At 45.0% G+C, this 21,921-nt stretch overlaps 1 protein-coding gene across 4 annotated transcripts; it reads left to right on the top strand.

The window, feature by feature from the left end:
- Positions 1–1,527: 1,527 nt before the first annotated feature.
- On the top strand, positions 1,528–21,097 carry MSANTD2 (Myb/SANT DNA binding domain containing 2). Of its 4 annotated transcripts, none has more exons than XM_053270248.1 (4): positions 1,585–2,164; positions 14,709–14,967; positions 16,777–16,837; positions 19,467–21,097. In XM_053270248.1, exons 1-4 carry the CDS (start codon positions 1,658–1,660, stop codon positions 20,317–20,319), a joined length of 1,680 nt encoding a protein of 559 aa, XP_053126223.1. In that variant the 5' UTR covers positions 1,585–1,657; the 3' UTR covers positions 20,320–21,097. The 4 variants fall into 4 exon arrangements, with proteins under 4 accessions (XP_053126225.1, XP_053126226.1, XP_053126223.1 ...); XM_053270249.1 differs by lacking the exon at positions 1,585–2,164 and adding an exon at positions 13,307–14,138; XM_053270250.1 differs by lacking the exons at positions 16,777–16,837; positions 19,467–21,097 and adding an exon at positions 14,095–14,138 and having other exon boundaries at positions 1,528–2,164; positions 14,709–14,881.
- Positions 21,098–21,921: the final 824 nt, after the last annotated feature.

Consider the following 21,921-nt stretch of genomic DNA (forward strand, 5'->3'; position numbering starts at 1 on the left):
TTTTTCATCCTATGCTCCTCCAAGGAGCTCGGGGCCACATACATGTCGCTCTCCAGTCTATTCCTCACACCTGCCCTGTAGGGTAAAGGTAAAGTGTGCTGTCGAGTTGTTTTCGACTCCTGGCGACCACAGAGCCCTGAGGTTGTCTTTGGTAGAATACAAGAGGGGTTTACCATTGCCTCCTCCCGTGCAGTATGAGATGATGCCTTTCAGCATCTTCCTAGATTGCTGCTGTCTGATATAGGTGTTTCCCATAGTCTGGGAAACATACCAGCGGGGATTCAATCCACCAGCCTCTGGCTTGCGAGGCAAGTTACATCCCTGCTGCACCATTAGGTTGCTCCTGTATGGTAGAGTAGAGTACAGTTGGTAACTGGTACGGCCAATGCCATAATGGGAGCTGGCCGCCTTGGAGATAGTGCAGGCCCCTCCATAATTTCCAACTTTCATTTTTAAAAAAAATAAACCCCTAGGTTCTAAACAAACCCCTAGGTTCTTGGGCCATAGCATCTGCTTACTATGCAGAAAGTCCTAAATTCTATCTCTAACATCTTCAGGTAGGGTTGTGGGGGATGACAAAAAAACCCCAACTTGTAATCCTGGAAAGCTACTGCCTGCTGGTGTAGGGAAAAGGCAGCTAAACAGCCCAAAATCCAACTCAGCAGAAGGCAGCTTCATGTGCACGCACTTCTGTATCTCAGGAAGGGGCTGCAGCTCAGTGGTAGAGAACTGGGCTTTATTTTGTGCATTTTATATACCTCCCGAACTCTGATCGCCAGTCAGCTTGAATAGTAAAACACCACAGGATACATTTAATTGATTGAGTGTTGTCAAGTTGGTGTCGACTCTTAGTGACCACCTAGATAGATTCTCTCCAGAATGATCGGTCTTCAACTTGGCCTTTAAGGTCTCTCAGTGGTGCCTTCATTGCTGTTGTAATCGAGTCCATCCACCTTGTTGCTGGTCGCCCTCTTCTTCCCTTTCCTTCAACTTTCCCCAGCATTATGGACTTCTCACGGGAGCTGGGTCTTTGCATCATGTGTCCGAAGCATGCTAGTTTGAGCCTGGTCATTTGTGCCTAGAGTGAGAATTCTGGATTGATTTGTTCTATGATCCATTTGTTTGTTTTCCTGGCTGTCCATGGGATCCTCAAAAGTCTTCTTTCCAGAGTTCAAAAGCGTCGCTGCTTTTTCTATCTTGCTCCTTCAAACGTTTAAGACAGCAATTAAACAATTAAAAGCCAATTTGCAGATCAAAGGACTCTGCTTTGCAAGGAGTCTCCATCGCTGGCATCGCCAAGCCCTATAACCTGTGGACTCCGGAGAGCCGCTGCTGCCGGCCAGAGTGGACCGAACTGAGCTAGACCGGCCAAGGAGGGCCAGACCCGGCAGGGCGCCCCCTCTCCCTCGCGCCACGAAGGCGAAGCCCACTCGCGGACCCGCCGCGGCAGCGGCACGTGCTCCGGCGGGCGCCCCCTCCTACCGGCGCCGCCTTGCGCGCACGCGCAGTGGCGCCGCCCGTCTCCAGCTGTCTCTGTGTCCGTCTGTCTCCCGCCCCCAACCCCGTCCGCGGCTCCCGCTGGCGCTGCCTCCTGGCGGAAGCCCCGCCCGGCCGCCCCCCTCCGTCACTTCCGCCCGCTCGGCTCGGCAGCTCCAATATGGCGGCGCCCTGTGGCTCCTCACAGCTCTCCGCCGCCGAGTCGCCGCTGAAGATCCCCAAGATGGAGGTGCTGTCTCCCGGCTCGCCGGGGGCGCTCAGCGACGGCAACCCCAGCCTCTCCGACCCCTCCACGCCCAGCGGCGCCTCCCCGCTGGGCCCCACCGCGCTGGGCTCCGTGGCCGCGGCGGCCACCGCGCTGGGGGCTAGCGCGGGGGGCGGCGGCGGGGCCCGCGGCGGGGCCTCGCCCTCGGTCTCCTTCTCGCCCGGCGGCACCGCCTCGGCCGCCGCCTGCCGGGGCATGTCGTGGACGCCGGCCGAGACCAACGCGCTGATCGCCGTGTGGGGCAACGAGCGGCTGGTGGAGGCGCGCTACCAGCAGCTGGAGGGCGCCGGCACCGTCTTCGGCAGCAAGGCCCCCGGGCCCGCCATGTACGAGCGCGTCTCCCGGGCCCTGGCCGAGCTGGGCTACGAGCGGACGCCCTCCCAGTGCCGGGAGCGCATCAAGGTACGCGCCGCTGCCGGGGATGCTCAGCAGGCGCAGGAGGAGGAGCCGCCGCCTGGCGCGGGGTGTGTGTGGGGGGGGGCGGTGTCCGTGCCCGGCGGGGGGAGAAAGGGGGCGGCTCTCCTTGCCTCTGGCTTCCCGGGCGAGCCCCCGGAGGCAGCATCTCCCGGGATCGCCGGGGCTGCCAGCAAAACCCACCCGCTCCTGGGCTGCCTCCCTGCGAAGAGCGGAGCGTCTCTGCGTTAGTTGGGAGAGCCCCTCCTCGGGTTTGGGTTTTCTGCTGGTTGTGGGCTGTATGGTGTGGTGTGTTCATTTTTTTAAAATCTTCCACTGTAGTGTGATGCTATACTAGGGAGGGTAAGAAGGAATAGTTTCCCAAGGGACTCTGTGAAACGACGCTTTTAAAAACGAGTAAAAAGCAAGCCATGGTTATGACCTTAGGAAGGAAGAAGGTGCTTGATGTTTGTCTTGTTCTCTTTTGAAATTGGGTGCAGGCTTCATATATAATCGTTTTTATAACGATTCCTTATTATTCTCATTGGGATGTTTTCTGTATTGTAGTCTCCTGAAGAAGAGTACAATTCGCAGCCTATCTCGATCTACTCTTTTGTAAACTGCTACTGCACTACTGACATATAACCACACCAAAAAAGCTATATAAACCCCATCCTCTCACAATCCTTTCTGGATTGATGGCTCGGGAGCTGTTTGGGGTAGCAAACCACCTTATTTTCTTATCTCTTTCTAGGCAAACTGTGCTGAGAACTTTTGTTGACTGGTGGTAGATATTTTTTTTTTTTTAGTATTAATAGTAGAGTATCTGTTTGCCTGGCATGTAGAAAGTCCCGAGTTCAACCTCTAGCATCCCCAGGTAGGCTGGGAAAGACTCCGGTCTGAAATTTTGGAGAGCTGCTGCCAGTCATTGTAGACCATTCTGAGCTAGATGGACCAAAGGTCTGACTTGGTATAAGGCAGTTTACTGTGTTCTTGTGTCTGATGATCTGATTCAGCATGAGGCAACTTCATTTGCTCAACAAGCATGCCAGAGACTGGACCTTACTACAGATAAGAAAAATATTTTTTTAGAAGAAACAGGTATAAATACTGGTATAAATAAGGTAATACAAACATATGCAAAAGCAGGTTTTGCAGCCTGGAATTAAGGATCTGAAAAGCTTGAAGACAACTGTTGAAGAGAGAGCTGATTTCAGTCAGAGCAGACAATACTGAGCTAGACAGACTAATAGTCTGACTCGTTGCAAGGCAGCTTCATATGCTCCTAATTTTCAGTGGCTTTTTGTGAGTCTCGTGGTCCGTGGCGACTGACTGAAATAGCATTTCATGGGGGTGGAATGCTGTGTTTCTCTTTTTCAAAAACTGAGCGACAACCCAGTTGGCTTCCTACGTTTTTGAGATTCAGTCCTAGAGACTTCAAGTTAGGCAAAGGTATAAATAACAACACTGGCCTCTGTTTCTTCTTTCTTTGCCAGACCAGGATGCTGTTTTTGCAGACGGGTTCATGCACAAGAATGTAAAACCTCGGTGCACAGAAGGGGGAATGTGGCACAGCAGTAGAGATGTTGCCACAGTACTAGTGGTGATAAGCAGTGACTTGAGTTGTGCTGGGGTTCTTGGTAAGAACAGAGCTCACTCTAATGGATGTAAAAGGACTTTCAGACTCTGGCTCTTTCTTTATGCAGTCCCAGAACTGGGTGGCAAGATCAAGAGGTTATATGGGTGACTCTGGATTTTGAAATGTCAGAGAATAGCAATTGGCAATAGCTTTCTCTGATCAAGTACAGTGAATACGTTTTGTAAAAAGGCTTAAAGAAAAGTTTAACTCTAAATGGCAGGCTTGAGACTGTGGTTTAGTTCTATTTGTGAGGCTTGATCATTAACGTTAATCAATTTTAGATGGGCATATTTGTGGGTTTTGATCACTAAATTTAATCATGTTGGAAGGACTATGGAATTGGACGTGGTAAAGACTTCACTTTTGAGAAATGAGTGGGCACATTCTTGCAGAATGAAACTAGACCTCAGAGCATTAGAAACATGCCTCAATGTGCTTAACTTTAGAGGTCTCTGAATAATAAAAACTCATCCGAGTTTATTCATCTTCTTGTGTTTTCTGCCAGATGACAAGGGTTTGGAATAGTTCTGGAAGGGCACAGATTGCATCCTGAACTATGGGTTGAACTTAGCAAAAATCCTACGTGCTTACTAGCTGAATTAATTCATTCCTCTTTAAGGTAAATGTGCCTTATGGAGGGAATGCAAATCTCTTCTTAAGTGGTTTTTTTTCCCTCCGTGGTGGCTTTCTTTGGGAGAGTGACGGAGGGTAATTTTCTTTCTTTCAGGGAATGACTGACAAACATAGGAAGCTGCCATATACTGAGTCAGACCATTGGTCCATCTCGCTCAGTATTGCCTACATAGACTGGCAGCGGCTTCTCCAAGGTTGCAGGCAGGAATCTCTCTCAGCCTTATTTTGGAGATGCCAGGGAGGGAACATAGAACCTTCTGCATGCGAGCATGCAGATGCTCTTCCCAGAGCAGCCCTATCCCAAGGGGAATATTTTACAGCGTATTCATACATTTTCTCCCATTCAAATGCAAACCAGGGCAGGCCCTGCTTAGCAAATGAGACAATTCTTGCTTGCTGCCACAAGAATAGCTCTCTTCATAAGCATAAGATGCATACAGTACACATAAAGTACAAAAGTATTGTCCTTATTTTTTCTATTTTGGCATAAGTGGTTCCAAAGAATTTGTGAAAGTAGTCACTCACTGGAGTGCTGTTTGTCATTTGGGTCAGTTGATAGGTGGACATTTGAAAGCGATCGACATAACAAATAAAGCGCTTAGATGTATTGTTGTCCCGGATTTTATTTTCCTATTCACTCTTCTCTTCTTAGTATTGTAGCTGACATAATCTTATTATGTTCTCTAAATATTCTGGCATGCTGTTTTACTTCTGTATTCTGCTGTGTTGTGTTTTATGTCAGTGCCAGTGGAGATAAATTCTCTTCTTCATTCAGAGGAGAGCATGCCTAGATGTAATCCAGTGTCTGCTTCCCCTTAGCTCTTATCCCTATCAAAGCTGACATTGCTGATGACACACTTGGTAGTGGGAGTGGTCCAGGAGCACCACACATGTGCTGGTCCCAGAGGATGGTCTCAGCCAGGAATAAGCAAGCTTTGGCATCCTAGCTGTTGAACTTCAACTCCCATCACACCCCTCCCCCCCAGTTTATTCTGATTGGGATAATGGGAGTTGTAGTTCAGCAACAAATGGTTGCGTACGCCATCATACATGATACAGTCATCTTGCTGAAGCTAAGCAGGTCTTGGTGTGGTCAGTGCCTGGATGGGAGACCCATGTATGCCACCTTTGGGGATGGGGCTGCAGTTCAGTGGCAGAGCATCTGCTTTGCATGCTGAAGGCTCCCAGTTCAATACCTGGCATCTCCAGGTAAGGTTAGGAAAGACTCCTGCCTGAAACCTTGGAGAAGCAAGAACAATAGCAAGAAACCCGTGGACAAAAGAAATAATGAATGCAATATGGAATCAATATATGTGTATTATGAAAAAATGAAAAACCAGCTATAAACACACATAACAGCAGACAGCCACATCGGTAATACACATGTGAACATGGATAAACATAAGGCCATATAAAATTGCAAAATGCAGCAACACAATACGCAAAACCGTATGTGCAGATGTCCAAATGGAGTCCGGAATGTCTTCGAATGTGGAAATGTAAAGAGTACATACAAAACAAATGGTAAATGCTCAAATCCAAAGGAAAGGACCAATGTGCTCACTGCTCAGGAAGATGTCATAAATGCCTGAAATTCAGCTGATGATGCATACTTTCAAACGGAATAGGCAACATGCGCTGAGGTGGCTGATAATAGTGGATGATAGGAGCCGAGTGATGCCAGGAGAATGGCCAAACCGACAGCCATCCCGGGATAATAGCTGTTTTACCGAAAGGCTTCATCAGAGGCAATTTTCCATAAATAAAGACAAAAGTGAAAAACCCATGGCTGTGCAGACGGATTTATCAAGGCACGTTAAAGCCTGAAAATACCAGGCAGTGTATACAATACTGAGCCAGATGGATGGACCATTGGTCTAACAAGTGAATGCAGCTTCTTAAGTTCCAATATGGGGCTCTCCCTTTCCCAAGAAGCCCTGTACACTGGCAATGGAGCTGTTCCATGTGCCAGAGACCTGTCAGCTCCTCTTGATTAGGAAGCATTGGTCAAGGGAAGGTAATTGGTCGATTGTTTCAGGTAAACTTAGGAGTTTACCTGAAACAAAGGTTTGTAAGCTGAATTGAAGTATTGCAAGGTTGTGGCAAGTTAGTGGCTCCTTGTGCTTAATTGGTACCTACTCTATGCCTATTTTGCTGTGTTGGGATACCCTGTCTTACAAGGAAGAAGTGCTTTCAGATGTGTGTGTGTGTGTGTCTGAGAGAGAGAGAGAGAGAGAGAGAGAGAGAGAGAGAGAGAGAGAACTATTGTGGAATAGAATAGCAGTGTATTCGAAGTAGTTTTTGGAATACATTTCACTTTAGAAATGACTCTATGTCCCACACTGATTGGTAGCAGCTGTACAGATACCATAGGGCTTTTGTCTGAAATCTTGGGATGTAGCTAGATCTGTTACATCGGGTCATAGTCTTTGGTCTCTCAAATCTGCGGTGATGATGAGCTTCTAACATTTTATAGGCAAGATGAGAGTTTTTACGAATGTTGGTCTGAAGCGTTTGTCTTGGCTGTGTATAGTTGCTATATGTGAGTGTCCACGCTAGCTGAAATTGAAATCACTTTGTATTTTTGACCAATGTGTAACAGGAGACCTGGAAGTTTGCTTAGACTGATGTGCCCCATCGTCTTAGTCTTATATGACTGATACTGTTAGTAGTGTTGATTTAACTGTTCTTAAAAGCGTATTGTTTAATTTTAAATTAAATTGCAATGAAAACTAATACACAATTCTTTAGTATTACTTTCATGTTGTTTCTCCCCTATGCTTGTTTAGCATCTCTGCTGGGTTCCAGTTCTTCTGTGACTTTCTGCCTTGGGCATTTTTCTAATTATTTAGCTTGTAGGATGAATCCAGTTTCCCTTTGTTTCAGAATATTAAGAATGGTATAGCAAGAACGCTTGTCCACCACAGGAATGAGCATTGGACTTAGAAGACCTAGCTTCAAATCCAAGCTCATGGAACGACTGGGTGGGACACGTTGCAACTTCCTGTGGTGGTACCAAGGACCATTGAGAATTTCTTAAATTCCTTTTGCAACAGAAACTATATTAATTATGTTTCTTGCCTCATCAAAGTGCCATTTGAGATGTGGGTTCCATTCACGGAGAAGTCCTCCAACAGTGGGTGAAACTATGACCATGTACATGTTAATACTTTATTAATGATTTCTAATGCTTGTCTCTTCAGAGACTTTGTGTCTAAGCCTCTGAATCAGTGTCTGATTCTCTTACTCATAAAGGCTGTACTTAACTTGCCCATAGTTCTGTATTAAGCATATGTGAAGTTCCACCTTTTAGGAGACCTGCTACTGACCCTTCTTTACAGGCCCCCAAATCTCAGCAGATGAAATCTGTTCTCTAGAGAAAGGGATACATGGGTTGCTTGCTGTGTCACTGATACCAGCTATATCGTTGAAGGTTAATTAACTTGGCTGACTTGTGGCTGACATCTCACAAACTAGTGAGGGAAGTGTCTGTACAAAGTAATTGAACTCCCTCAACAGCATTTTAGATTTCATATCGTGTCTCTCTCTTTCCCCCCTCTATGAATAGTTTCTCAATTGTGAGCACATTTATAAAACCTCTTCCATATGAATTTGTTGTGCACAATGTTTTAATAAGAGAGAAATTCAGAAGATTCTAATTAAAGTGTGCAATTAAACAGAAGTATGAAGTTATGAGTCTAAAACAGTGGCCTCCTTTGAGATGAGTTGTATGGCCCTTTGGCTCTTGTGTACAAATGCAGCTCAAATATAGTGGCCAAATTTTCAGATCCAAGTTCTGCTTCCTGATCTGAATAATTCCAGCAAGAGCTTTGAATGGAGCCATCAGGCAATCCCTAACTGTATGCAGGCCTGAGACCACTCTAACAAAATATGAACAGTGTTTTGAGATTCTGGGAATTGGTGCTGCATTCCTCGACTAAAAGTAGTAGAAGGGTGATGAATTAGATTGGGGAAATGGTTTTACCTCTTACAGTGTAAGCTTGTGTCTCATTTTCATGGCGAAGGTGTTGAAAGGTTCTACAAAAAAGACCTGACACTCCAAAGCAAGGGTCAGCAGCTAATGAGCAACAAATGGAGCTGAAACTTTAAGGAGGGTGGGGGTGTCGGAGTGGGGAATAGTTGTTTGGCATGTGTAAATATATTGGCAAGGTTGGGCTGTGAATTCTTTAGTGTGGTTTTTTTTTTCCTCTTCTAGAAAATGGTATGACAGAACCAAAGAAGCTAAAGATGAACAAGCCCAAGTAAATAATGTGTCGATTTCACTTTGATTTTGCTTTAGAAAGAGATGGGCTTTTGAAGTTTTCCATCATATTTCTAAAAAAATATGTTTCAATCAAGCAGGGTAAATAGAGGAAACTTACTGGCCTGGGATACACAAGAAGTCAAAACAATGGTGAAGCTGGTCTTTAAAATGTATTAATTTGAAGTCTGTGAACATCTTAACTAAAGCCGTATGCACTGAAACCGGGCCATATATACTGGACAGCTATTGCCTGACAAATATTCAGCCATCTGTGAAGACTGGACAGTGTTAATCTAGGTCCAAAGCAGCTTCTTTGATTATGTCTTTATTATGGAATATGAAAATATCCTTCTTGCCTTCTTGATATACTGTAATGCTGTGCTGAGTTGGTTTTATCTGAGATTTGATTTAGTGCCTATAATTTAATGCTCATCATTTGCCTTTCTGGGTATAACTTGCTTTCTGTTCCCCTGGAGAATTACAGTAATTAATTTTCAAAAAGAGCCAGTGGTTAGTTAGGTACACAAATTAGATATCCGGGTTTGTTTGCATACGACAGACTGCTTTAGGACATTTGATTTCAAATTGTTCTGTCTTGCTCAAGTGCCTATGTAGATTCACCACTCTGCCGAATTGTAGTTACTCTTGAGTAAGCAGCTCACACAACTATTCCAGCAGGTATCAAACATGGTAGCTCTGACAGGTTCCCATTTGGATTCAGTTTTGAGCCGCTCCATGTGAACCATCGTGATGGGTCGCTTTCACTGCAGGAAGCAGCTGCTTGTTCTGAAGACTGGGTCTTGGAGGTCAGAAAGAGTATTGATTCCAAGTCCCTAGCAAAATTGGCATTAGACTGCAGCCTTCGGCAGAACTTTAAGCATATTTCCAAGTAAACAATTCTAGGACTGGCTGAAAATCACACTGTGCTTGTTCAAAAACACTGAGAGGGCTGGCTACTAAATATCCTTATAGAGAAGGAGGTATTAAATGGCAAGTAGAAGCGTAAATGCTAATGGGAATGCCCCCCCTCAAAAAAGACACTGAGAGGAATCATTGATCTTCCGCACAGTATGAGATGATGCCTTTCAGCACCTTCCTATATCGCTGCTGCCCGATATAGATGTTTCCTGTGGTCTGGGAAACATACCAGCGGGGATTCAAACTGGCAACCTCTGGCTTGCTAGGCAAGTTACTTCCCTGCTGCACCATTAGGTGGCCCCCAAGGTTAGGGTAACAATGAACAAATTGTACCTTTTCTCCATGGGGAGAGGACATTCTTTGGAGGACCTTCCTGCCCATCAATGGCATGTTAACATGACATCAATGACATGACCTCTAGTGGTCTCTCTAATTTCTTTCATCTCTGCGTGGAATCAGTTTTGTTCTGTGCGGCAGTATCAAGGCAGTGTGTGCGCGCACATGTATTCAGAGTGGGGCCTTCCTGATTCAACCTGAGCGGGATCTAAAATGAACTGAACGGACATCCAAAAACTTGTGAGCGTGCACACGCCTTAGAGGGAACAGAGAAAAAGTACAATTTGTTCATTGTTACCCTAACCTTGGGGGCCACCTACTGGGGAGGCTCCTAATTCAGTAGGGAGTGCATTCCAGAGTGTGGTGGGCAGCAACAGACCATCCCCGTGTATTACGCTCTGAAACATATCGTCATCCAGTGCAGTTCTTTCAGAATCAGTGTTAAATGGCTCCTCTAGGTGTCCCAGACCAACCCGGCTTCTACATTCAGTACCAGTGGTAGCTTCCAGACTACATACAAAGACAGTCCCACGTAGAGTCTATTTGTCTGTCTGGCAACAGGGACGAGGCCTCTTTTTTGGAATGATGCTGTCATGACAGGTGATCTGTCAAGGGAGTTCTAACCAGGTGAGATCAGCTCATCCTTTATTACAGTCATTGACCCACCAGAGCTATAGCCAGGCTTGCATGGGGTGCCTACCTGTAGCTTTAGCACTCTGCAGGTTGGCTGGGGCAGCCTTTTTGTCATATGTGTACTTGAGTTCAAATGGTGTCTTGAATGCCCAACAGGGTTGCTGTGAAATCGCCTCCTTAGCATTGAAACAAGCTTCAAGAAAAGCCTCTTTGAAATGCTAAAGTGAGCCCCAAATGTTTGCCTTTGGATGTTGGGACTCCCCAAAGACCTCATCAGAGCATATTAAGATTTCTTGGCTAATTGTGCTCCAGACATTGTTTGTTTTTAGCTGGGCTGTTAAATGCTTTTATTATCCTCTCTAATGAATCTGCATTAGATCTGCTGTAATATTCTGTTGCTTAGCTAGATAATCAACTCTCTGTAACACAGCTAAGCAGAAGTATGTGGATTTGGGCGGATTTAGAGCTATTGACCTCCCTGTGGGATTAAGTCTTGAAACAAAGTTCTTTGCTGTGAGTGGGTTGTGCCGCTTGCTGGAAAAGCTAGAAAGTGTGTAGAGGCATAAAACCTGTTCTTTAATTATGATTAGCAACACTTCAGGTTTTACATAGCCCCCCTCTCCCCCCCCCCCCTGCAAGTTGACATAGTAAGGTTTGGAGGAGATGAAATGGACCAAACAAGAACGCCTGTTTTTATTTAGAACATGCTAAGGTGTATGTGATCAATTTCTTCGGGATAAATGTCTTGGTCTTCTCCCTACTGAACACGGATGGTCCTGTTTGTTTCTGTGTTTGAAAGGTATATGGATTTTTTTTTTTACACAAACATTTTCAAAATATTTTCTTTTAATAGGAGGAAATAGAAGGCGGAGGCTATTCTGGTTGAGGAAACTTCAGGGGTTAAAAGCAAAAGTAGTTTATAGCGGGGTTGATATATATATATATATATATATATATATATATATATATATATATATATATATATAAACTAGATTCTTTTTTGGATTTTTAAAAAATAAATCAATTTTTAAAATTTAAATCAGATTTTAAAAACACAATTCATAAAGAACCTAGAAGGATGAGTATTAATCATAACTTCTAACTACATTCTATGAAGGTGTTAACAGCAGTATATGGGGATGTGAGAGAACAGACCTGATTAGTCCTATTCTGCAGATGGTGTACATGCAGTACACTTACATATTTTAATGAAGTTCCTGTACAGTGCAACAAAGAAAAATAAGGCCTGATTGTCCGAACGTAAAAGCATTATGAGAACTGTGTACCTACTTTCTAAAAATGAAGCCTTTATCTGTGAAAATATATTTGGGTTATATTGGATGCCAAGAAGGTACTTTTATAGAAAATGATGATTGGATAGAATCTTCTTGACTGGTAATTTGAATTGTGATTTAAATCATTAAAACCGAGTCCTCCTGTGAAGCAATTTAAATCATGAATCAAACCAGATCAACCCTGGCTTAGAGCCTACTTGCTATAGTGCTCTCTCCAAAGTGGATGTGGATTTGAGACACTCTAAATGTGGACAGAAAGATGTTAAAGCAATGTCTTAGGCAGTGGTTCTCAAACTTGGGTCCCCAGGTGTTGGACTACAACTCCCATCATCCCCAGCCACAATGGCCAAAGGCTGGGGATAATGGGAGTTATGACCAAACCTCATCTGGGGACACAGGTTTAAGAAGCACTATGTTGGGTTCAAGAGCAGTAACTGGCAGCTTCACGCCAAATCTGATCCACCTAACCTTTCCTCTGCCTATTGCCAACACAAATGCAAGGGGTATATCATATTTACCCAAATAGAAGGCAACTCTGAACCCCCTTAAAAACAAAGGTTAAATGTAGGCTATACTTGTATTTACCGAAAAGGAAAAGGACTCTGAATTTAAGACGACGCCCGCCCCTGGCTTTTTAATATCACAGAACTTGGATAAAAGCTAGACTTTGGTTCTGGTAAATATGGTATATGGAGAAAGCAATGGTTGTGGTCGTGGCTTTGCTTTGGGGGAGTGGGAGTGGAAGCCTGGTTGGCCATCCTCCACCCCTCTTCAAAACAGCCTCTAGTAAAATTAGTTGGTGACCATGGTCCTAGGGAGAACGCCCGTTCCTCTGCTATATGTTAGGTTCTCACGTATTGCACTCAGAGTAGGCATTTGTGGTGTTCTGTCAAACATTTCAAACTCTCGTATTGCAGCCATGGTGGGATTAGGGAAAACCAACTTCTGTTTCTGGAATTTTCAGGACTGTTGAAATACAGCATCTTTCAATACCCCTTTTTTGCCGTGTCTGCATCTCCAAAGTAGATTTTTGAAGGTGGCCATTCCTGTTAACTTGATTCCAACCCTTGGGCTTTTAATCAGAAAGGGCACTGATTGTTTGTCCCAGGCAGTCCTGTTTCAGTCATGAGTGCCATATTTACCCAAATAGAAAACGACTTCGCATTTAAGACGATGCCTTAAAACAGGGGTTCTCGACAATTGGGAAATCCACCTTAAAAGATGGAGGTTAAATACAGGTGTTATGCCTGTATTTAACCAAAAGAAAGAAGACTTGAATTCAAGATGACCTCCCCCCGCCATATTTTACAGGAAAGAACTGGGGATAGAGGACCTCATTTTGGATATGGTTAAATATAGTATGTTACTTGTAAAGGAGATAAAGAGAAGTCCATTTACCCTTCTCCTCCACAGTGTCTGTCACTATGTCCAGTCATCTTGTCAAGTGTCGGGCTCCTAAATTTTGGGACTGGCTTCTAGATATAGATATATATTTTTTTAAGTGTCAAGCCCTGTTGTACAACTCCATGGTAAAAATATGAGTAATAGTAGACTCATGAGGGAAGCAAGCACTGAAAGTTATACTCTGTAAGAATATAATTCCAAACTTCTAGAGGGGCTGGGAGATGGCAGAAGTCCTTTGATACCCATGTAACTAGATTACTTCCTTATAGGGTTCCCTTAAGAGGGAGTTGCTCTTTGTTTTCATTTCCTACCTCCCTTTAATTCTGTTCAACACTTTCAGGTTTTTACCTACCATCCCCCTTTTAAAAAGGGAGCAATATTTGCTCTGGCCAGAGCAAACAGGTTGCTCCGTGATGCTTCTTGGGTGTGTTTTCCCCCAGTCAGTATTCTGTCTCTGCCGATTTTTACATCAGACTACCTTGAGAGAGATGTGCCCCCCCCCCACATACCTTTTGTTTTCTTTCTGAGCACGGGTGTTTGAATACTGAGCAGGAGAGGCCCAGAAAGAAGTAATGGCAGAGCTTGAAGCTTGCTGCTGTGTAATGCATGCTGCTTGCAGCCGGGTTGAGCCCTCAGAGCAAGAACGAAAGTGGCCCAAACCTGATTCGGGCTTGCTGCCTAAGATGCTTCAGAATCTAGGCTGGAGTGTTGGGTTTAATGTTTTATGATTAGACCTGACCATCTTAGTACTGTGTGTTTTTGATATTTGAGCGTGGGAATTCAGAGCATTATTGATTTCACCTCTTTTAAATTTCAGCAGCTTCCCAAGAGACAGAGTGAGTTAGTAAGGATGCAAAATATGTAAGTAATATATTTTACTAGCTAAAGAGTTTAGGCAAACAATTTTTTTAACCTCTTAATGTTTTCTAATTGGAGTAAGGGATGATCCGACTGTCTGCCTTTGGTGACTCCTGTTTCTATCTCTCTCCCTTCCCCTAATCTTCTTCTCCAAACTCTGGGAACAACAGTAGCTGTTCTTTCTCCTCCTTTTTGTAAAGGTGTGCATCTTATGGGCTTGTCGGTATCTGACTGGGATGTAGTTCTGCATCAGAGAGCAAGTCTGGGGACTGTAAGAGGAAAAGCCTTGGCAGTAGAGAAGACCAAATAAAACTGAGGTCTTAGACTGATTATCGCATAATTTACGTTGGCATTTGGTAAATCATGCAAGCGATATATGTGACAGTTCATGCCTGTGAAATGTTTAAGTGGCTGCGGAGATTCAACCTGATTATAGGGCTACTTGGAAGCACCCGCTTTGTATATGTGGCAGAAACATTGCTCAGCCCAAGCTAGAGATGACTGCAGACTGCATAGCATATTTAGGAGTCCTGGTGAGCCAGTCCAGACTAACGGCTTCCTTTTGTGTCCTAGACCCTCCGCAGGTGTTACAGTCGGGTGAAAGAGCACGGTGTTGGGAAGAGGAAAAGCAGTTACACATTTGAACAGTTGGAACAGGTGTTTGGTCAAGGAGGATGGGACTCTCAACCCTGCCAACCTGTGCTTATCAACAGCAGTGGCCTCTACCAAGAGCTGGAGTCAGATGGCAGCACGATGGAGGAGTACTCACAGGACGAATGGGGGAACCATAGCCAGGATCTCCATTGCTACCAGTCCGGAGAACAAGAGTTGGGTAAGAAGTCTCTCACTTTCTTCATACTGTGGTGTTTTATTTGGTGCTACTTAGACTCTTGCTGGCCAGCATCACACACAAACCGAGGTGCAAACATGGAGTAACCATAATGCTGTTGCAAGTACTTGAAGGTTGAGACTTAGGCGTATCAGTTTGAATAAGGAAGCTTATTCCCAGGGGCCAGGGAGCCATGGTGCCTAGAAATTTGACTGTGGTACTCCGACTAAGATATTCAGAAGTAGAGTTAGTTATCAAATCTTTATTTGTCCCAGGCAGCCCTGCTTTCTGTTCTAAGTATGTTACTTGTAAAGAGAAGCCCATTTAGCCCCCCCCCCCCCACACACACTGATCATCACAAAGTCTGGTAGTTTTATCAAGTGTGTGTTGATCCAAATATTTTGGGCTGGCTCCTAGATCCACTTATTGAGATCTGGCATACACTTATGTCTGCTTCCTCCAGTGGCTGTTGCTGCTGTTTATCTCACGTTTCTCTTTTAGATTTTGAACGCTTTGGGACAGGGATCCATCTTATTTATTTTATTATTTCCCTATGTAAACCGCCGTGGGAACTTTTGTTGAAAAGCAGTATATAAATACTCATTGTAGTAGTAATGCTTGGGACTGCAGTTGTAGTTCAGTGCTAAAGCATCTGCTTGGCATGCAGAAGGTGTCAGGTTCAATCCCTGGCAGCATCACCGGGAAGGGCTGGGAAAGACTCCTGCCTGAAACCTTGGCGTGCTGCTGCCAGTCTGTGTGGACAGTCCTGAGCTAGATGGCTCAAGGGTCTGACTGTTAGTATAAGGCAGCTTCCTGTATGTCAAGATCCTTGTGAAGAGCTCCCAAGCTGTACGTGGGCGTACTGCAGCTTCCAAAGGGCCAGTTTAAATACTTTAACTTTTCAGGTGGTAACATCCTCTCATAGTGACATTAATGCACATGACTCTTGGCCTTTAGATGTTATACATATAGGGGCCTGTTTATATAAAACACTGCTCACCTACAACACTGAAGCTACAGCATTGGGGAGTTTCAGGTGACTCTCAATATCCAAATGATGTCTGCTCTATGGGACTGCCTGGAGAGATACAGTTGTTATAGTAACAACTGCATCTGAGTGCATTTACAGACATCGTTTTGTATTCGGTATTAGTTCAAACAGGGTTTGGCAGAAGGCAAATCCAGATCTGATACAAATACATGTGGTGTGTGTGGTTTTCCTTTAAATATATGGAAGACAGAGTGACCTCAATAAAAAATGTCATTCAGTAATGTGAACAGTAAGTATTCTTCTCTTGGCCTTTAGATATGTGTTAGAAGAAGAATATGCCCCTAAACTCGGAAAGTGTGTACCTTTTTTAAAAAAGAAAAAAAGCTAAAGAAATCTAGCTTCTCACTTACAATGTGCTGCTGCTGTAGTGTGTCTGGGCAACCTTCAGATTGGATTGGGTCATGCTTATAGTCGTATTTTAAAGTAAAATGAAGAAAGAGAGAGAAACCTCAAATGCCTCTGAGATGAAAAGACATCTACTGTTACTGGTAGTTAAACCCTTGGCACTAGTGTTTAGCAACGAGGAACAGTAGATGTCTTTTCCGAGCCTTTTCTGACCACTGAGAGTTACTGGAACGAGAGCTGTTGATAAGGTCTTGCCGAAACCCATCAGGCCAGTCATAAAAGTTCATCCCAGAAGGCCTCTGTAGTTCCTTCTCCTTTTTAATTTGGCCTAGTGCCTCTCCCTTTCCTTTTCTTACATTTTAAAGTTGACAAGGCTTGGTCTTTTTTAAAAACCCTAATTTGTAACCTTTCCTCAGACGAAATGCCAGCTACGAAGAAATCGTTGAAGATAAAGCAGGAATCTTCTGAAGAATCACAGTAAGTAGCTCATTATTCTTGTCTGAGAATCAGGATTCTTACAGGTGTTGCCTACAGAAGGCATTTGTGACAGTAATTGAAGTTGTTCAGCTTCTTCCTAATCAAAGCAAAAATTTCCCTAATAAAATAGAGATTTACCCTCTGTAAACCATACTGTTCATGGGCTGTGCAGTAACCAGGAATCCATTCACTCATTTATGTGTGGGTGTGTTGAGGTTTAGCTCCCACTCCCACCACCACCAAATTAACAACCCAGGCTGTCCCAAAGTTTCTCTTTGAAGGAATGGCATAAGAAAAGATTAAAGGAGGAGGCTACATAATCAGCATACTACTTTCTGCACTGCTTCCCTCCCCACAACATCTCCTGATTGTTGTTGGGAAGATATAGCACCCGGTCTTTCCAGGATGGCTTGGAGTCACATTTCCAGGATGGCTTGGAGTCACATTTCATAACCGTTGAAGAGAGCTCTGTGGCATGTCCAGCTTTCACTGTGTGGATGGCGTGCCTCCACAGATCGATCCATCAGCTACTGTAGAGAACGTTGACTTGGCACTAGTTAGCACAGAGATGTGCTCCTGCAACCAAAGACCGAGTAACTGCTCGTAATGAATGCTCTTCCCCCAGAAATAGGAACATAGGAAGCTGCCATATACTGAGTCAGACTATTGGTCTTTCTTGCTCAGTATTGTCTTCACAGACTGGCAGCGGCTTCTCCAAGGTGGCAGGCAGGAGTCTCTCTCAGCCCTGTCTTGGAGATGCTACTAGGGAGGGAACTTGGAACCTTCTGCTCTTCCCAGAGTGGCTTCATCTCCTGATGGGAATATCTTACAGTGCTCACACTTCTAGTCTCCCGTTCATATGGGAGGACCAGGGCGGGCCCTGCTTAGCTAAGGGGACAAGTCATGCTTCCTGCCATAAGACCAGCTCTCCTTTCCTAACAATAACCGAGAAGAACCAAGATTATGTTGTTTGAATGTCCCCCAGATGTTGGGTGGCATCATCTGGGCCCCAACTTTGGTTTTTTAAATATGCCCCCCACCCACCCACCCCGACTTGGCTATGGTAGTAGTAAGAGCTTGATGGGAACTAGATTTATGAATGACTTCATTATATGTTGGGTGCAGAGCCCAAAGCGGGCTTTGCCTGAGGAATATGAATACGACAAATATTTATATACCATTTCTCAACAAAAGTTCCCAAAGCGGTTTACATAGATGTAAGTAAAATGACTCCCTGTCCCCAATCTAAAAAAGAAACACAAGTGGATTGGTTTGATGTGGTGAGGAGAGCAGTAAAATCAGTGCCTGCCATATTCAGCTCCTGACATATCAATAGTAACTACCGGTAGTGTACTAAATTCCTTGCAGCTGATTAATAGTTGCTACGGTTGGCCCGTAAAGCACAATTGGAATGCGTGCACATCCTAGTTTGATACCCAACATTTAGTCATGTCTTCTAGGCCTGCTGTTGAGTAAACTGCCTGTGGTTTCACCTGGGCAGGATCTGTAGGCCAGTCCAAACTATACTGGATGGCATGCCTATTGACTAAATCTGCTTTCCCAGAACCTGTACCCATTTGTAAGCCCAGCCTTCAGGCTGGGACCTGCTTTGCCCCGCTCATGCCAGCCAGCCTGAACTTCAGCATCCACTGCCAGTGGGGCAAATGCTCAGCTGCAGCCATCTTAAATCTGTAAAATTTAAGTTCAATAAGGCCCAACACAGTGGCCAACATCCTTAGTGTGTGCCAGGCCTGCTCAACGTAGCCCCCCCCCCCCCCCCCCGCAGCTGTTTTTGGATGACAACTCCCATAATCCCCAGCCACAGTAGCCAACAGCCAGGGATTATGGGAGTTGTAGGCCAACATCTGCAGGAGGGCTGAAGTTGAGCAGGCCTGGCTGTGTGCCAAGAAGCGACATCGCTGCCAGGAGTAGCCCCGGGTACAGTGGGGCCCAAGGCAAGGTGTCCAAGGCTGCCTTGTTGTCCCTGGCTGCTCCTGGTGAAGCCACCCCCTTTCAAAATGGCCCCGCACAAGCTTTGAAAGTGGCACGAGGGCAAGGAGGGGGAGACAGGTTGCCAGCAGCCTCCCCATCTCTCCTGGTGCTTCTTGCAAGCAGGTGTAGAGAGGCGTTGCTTGCCTCGCTTGCATGGATCCAATCAGTCTTCAAGAGCTACTCTGGTGGCTTCTTGCTGCCCAAGAATCCACTGCCTGAGGCGGCCGCCTCGCCTTATGAAAGGGCCAGCCCTGGATCCTGCTTCGGAGAGCTTCCTGAGCTTTGCAGCACTTCTTGGCGGGGTGGGGGGAATTTTTGCTAATCTCTCTCTTCCCTGCACCACCTGGAAATGTGTCTCTGAGGATCACACAACTGCTAGGGATATATTTTCCAGGTGGCACAGGGCACTTTTAGAGGGGAGAGAGAGAGAGAGTGGTGACCCCCCCCACCTTGTGTGTGACTAGCTCTGCACAATGCGGGTGCTTCTTCTCACACTTGGGATGTTAACCCCCACCATCTGTTTCTGCAGACACTGTTTGATGAGACTTGATGTTCCAGGGTCATATTTCCTGTTGTGCTCTTCTAAAGCTTTTGGTTTCTTACCGTGTGTGTGTGTGTTTCTTCCCCCCCCTCTAAGGAAACGCGACATGATGCAGAATATTGTACAAATCTTGGAATCCGTCCAGTTAAAGTGGGAGCTCTTTCAGAGCTGGACAGACTTCTCCAGGCTCCACCTCTCGAACAAACTGGCCATTTTTGGCATCGGCTATAACACGCGGTGGAAGGAGGACATCCGTTACCATTACGCCGAGATCAGCTCCCAAGTCCCCCTCGGCAAACGCCTCCGGGAGTACTTCAACTCGGAGAAGCCCGAGGGCAGGATCATCATGACCAGGGTACAGAAAATGAACTGGAAGAATGTGTACTACAAATTCCTGGAGATCACCATTAGCGAAGCCCGGTGCCTGGAGCTCCACATGGAGATTGACTGGATCCCTATTGCTCACTCCAAGCCCACCGGTGGAAACATTGTCCAATATTTATTGCCAGGAGGGATTCCTAAGAGCCCCGGGCTGTATGCCATTGGTTACGAAGATTGTCATGAGAAGCCTCACTCTCCTGAACACGAGGTCATCAGCCAGGACCCTGACAATGTGACGCTGGGGGAAGCGGAAATGCCCTTACCGCAGGCCTCTCTCAAAGTGGAGATGGAGTCCACCCGAATTAGCTATTGCTACCTCGGGATTGCCGAGGTCAGGACTCTCCAGCAGTGCTTGTTCTTGCATTTTCAGGCAAACACCAAAACCTTCAGCAAAGAGTGGGTTGGAATCAATGGGTTTTTATCTCAGAACTGTATTGTCGATCCAGGGGTTTCGCCCAAATCCATCTACATAAAATTTGTGGAGGTGGAAAGGGACTTCCTTTCTGCTGGCTCCTTGGTAGAGTGCCTGGAAAAAGCCATTGGATACCCGTTGAAGTTTAACAACTGACTCTCTCGTCCTTCATAAGGACCAGGGGTTTGTCTCCCCTGCAGCATTCGAACTTTTTCTGGAACCTTGCAGTACAAGACTGGGCAGAAGATGCTCTTTCTGAACGGAAGCTGAATTTAAAAGGAAAAAGGAAAAAGCAGCAGCTTGCAGGTGATTTTCACAAACGGCTTATCCCAAGTCTGTAAAATATACAGCTTACTGGCTTGGGCCACATAGCTGGGTTTGTAGAGCAGAGCCTGCAAGGGAGCCCTGTAAATACGACGACTCTTAGTACATTCCACGTTGGATGAACGTACATTTTGAGTTTCATACGAAAAAGCTGTTTTCCACAATGTCTCATTTTTACACATCTGTCTCTAAGTGTTATTACAGTTACGTAATAAATAAGCAATAGATAATGACGAGTTGAAACTTGGAGTCACATGGGACTGTCTTTCGGTGCCACTCTTAGCTCTTCTTGTATATAATTTAGCATTTCACAGTTTTTCACCCATCAAGTGTTTTTTACTATTCCCAACCAGTGTTGCCTGCAAAAAACTTCTGTTTCTGTGATGTATCCCACTTTACTTGTAGTGTTGCCATATCAGCGTTTTTTTGTTTGTTTTTTGGTTTTTTACATTAAAGTAATCCCTGGCCTTTTTTTAAAAAAACAACCATACAAAAACCTTTAGTTAGCCTCTTTGTGTGGCAATGAAAATAACTCAACCGCTGGGAAGCATTTTATCAAACCATGCTTTTTATCAAATACAATCAAAGCTGTGAGAAGGGGTGGGGGTGGGTGGGGAGTGATGGACCAGGGGAGTCAATATTTTTAATGCCTCATCAAAATGTTACTATATAAACCCCATGACACAGCCGGCAAGTGCTGGCGTTTTTAATTTCTTTTTTTAAAACCTCATTGATCAGTGAAAATTGTGACATACGATGAATGTGTCAGTCCAAATAAAAACAAACAAACATGGATTTTTCAGACATGTGTCTCTTACTCAGTGGTATCTCCCTGGACGTGGAAACCAGCACTTGCTTCCATTTTAACATACTGCCTTTTGTCAGTGCCCTCCTGTCTGTTTACAGGCATAATAAAACACAAAATCACAATAAAAGCAGTCGTACAAGAGATATGACAGTGTAAAACTTAAACACCACACCCTAAGATATATTGGTGGGGGCGGGGAGGATAATAAAGGTAAAGTTGTGCTGTCGAGTCGGTGTCGACTCCTGGCGTCCACAGAGTCCTGTGGTTGTCTTTGGTAGAATACAGGAGGGGTTTACCATTGCCTGCTCCCGCGCAGTATGAGATTATGTCTTTCAGCACCTTCTTATATCACTGCTGCCCGATAGAGGTGTTTCCCATACCAGCAGGGATTCGAACCAGCAACCTCTTGCTCTCTTTTCCCCCCGCTGTGCCATTAGGTGGGAGAAGATATCAAAACTGTCCCCCAACTCTTAACTAACCTCAAGCTTGGGTGAACAGTTTAACTACCTACAGAAAGCCAAAAGGAGAAGCCAGTCTGCCTTTCAAAATCCACAGCATTTATTTTAAGTCATATTTTCTGTTTTGAAATGCATCTCCTTCCCACGTGATTCAGATAAGCCCTCGTG

This window comes from Hemicordylus capensis, chromosome 8 (assembly GCF_027244095.1).
Source record: "Hemicordylus capensis ecotype Gifberg chromosome 8, rHemCap1.1.pri, whole genome shotgun sequence".
NCBI classification, from domain to species: domain Eukaryota; kingdom Metazoa; phylum Chordata; class Lepidosauria; order Squamata; family Cordylidae; genus Hemicordylus; species Hemicordylus capensis.

Coding starts and splice junctions, on each gene's coding strand:
- MSANTD2 (XM_053270248.1), top strand. CDS start 1,658: ATGGCGGCGCCCTGTGGCTCCTCACAGCTCTCCGCCGCCGAGTCGCCG. Junction 2,165..14,708: donor AGTGCCGGGAGCGCATCAAG/GTACGCGCCGCT, acceptor TTTGTGTCCTAG/ACCCTCCGCAGGTGTTACAG. Junction 14,968..16,776: donor GTCCGGAGAACAAGAGTTGG/GTAAGAAGTCTC, acceptor ACCTTTCCTCAG/ACGAAATGCCAGCTACGAAG.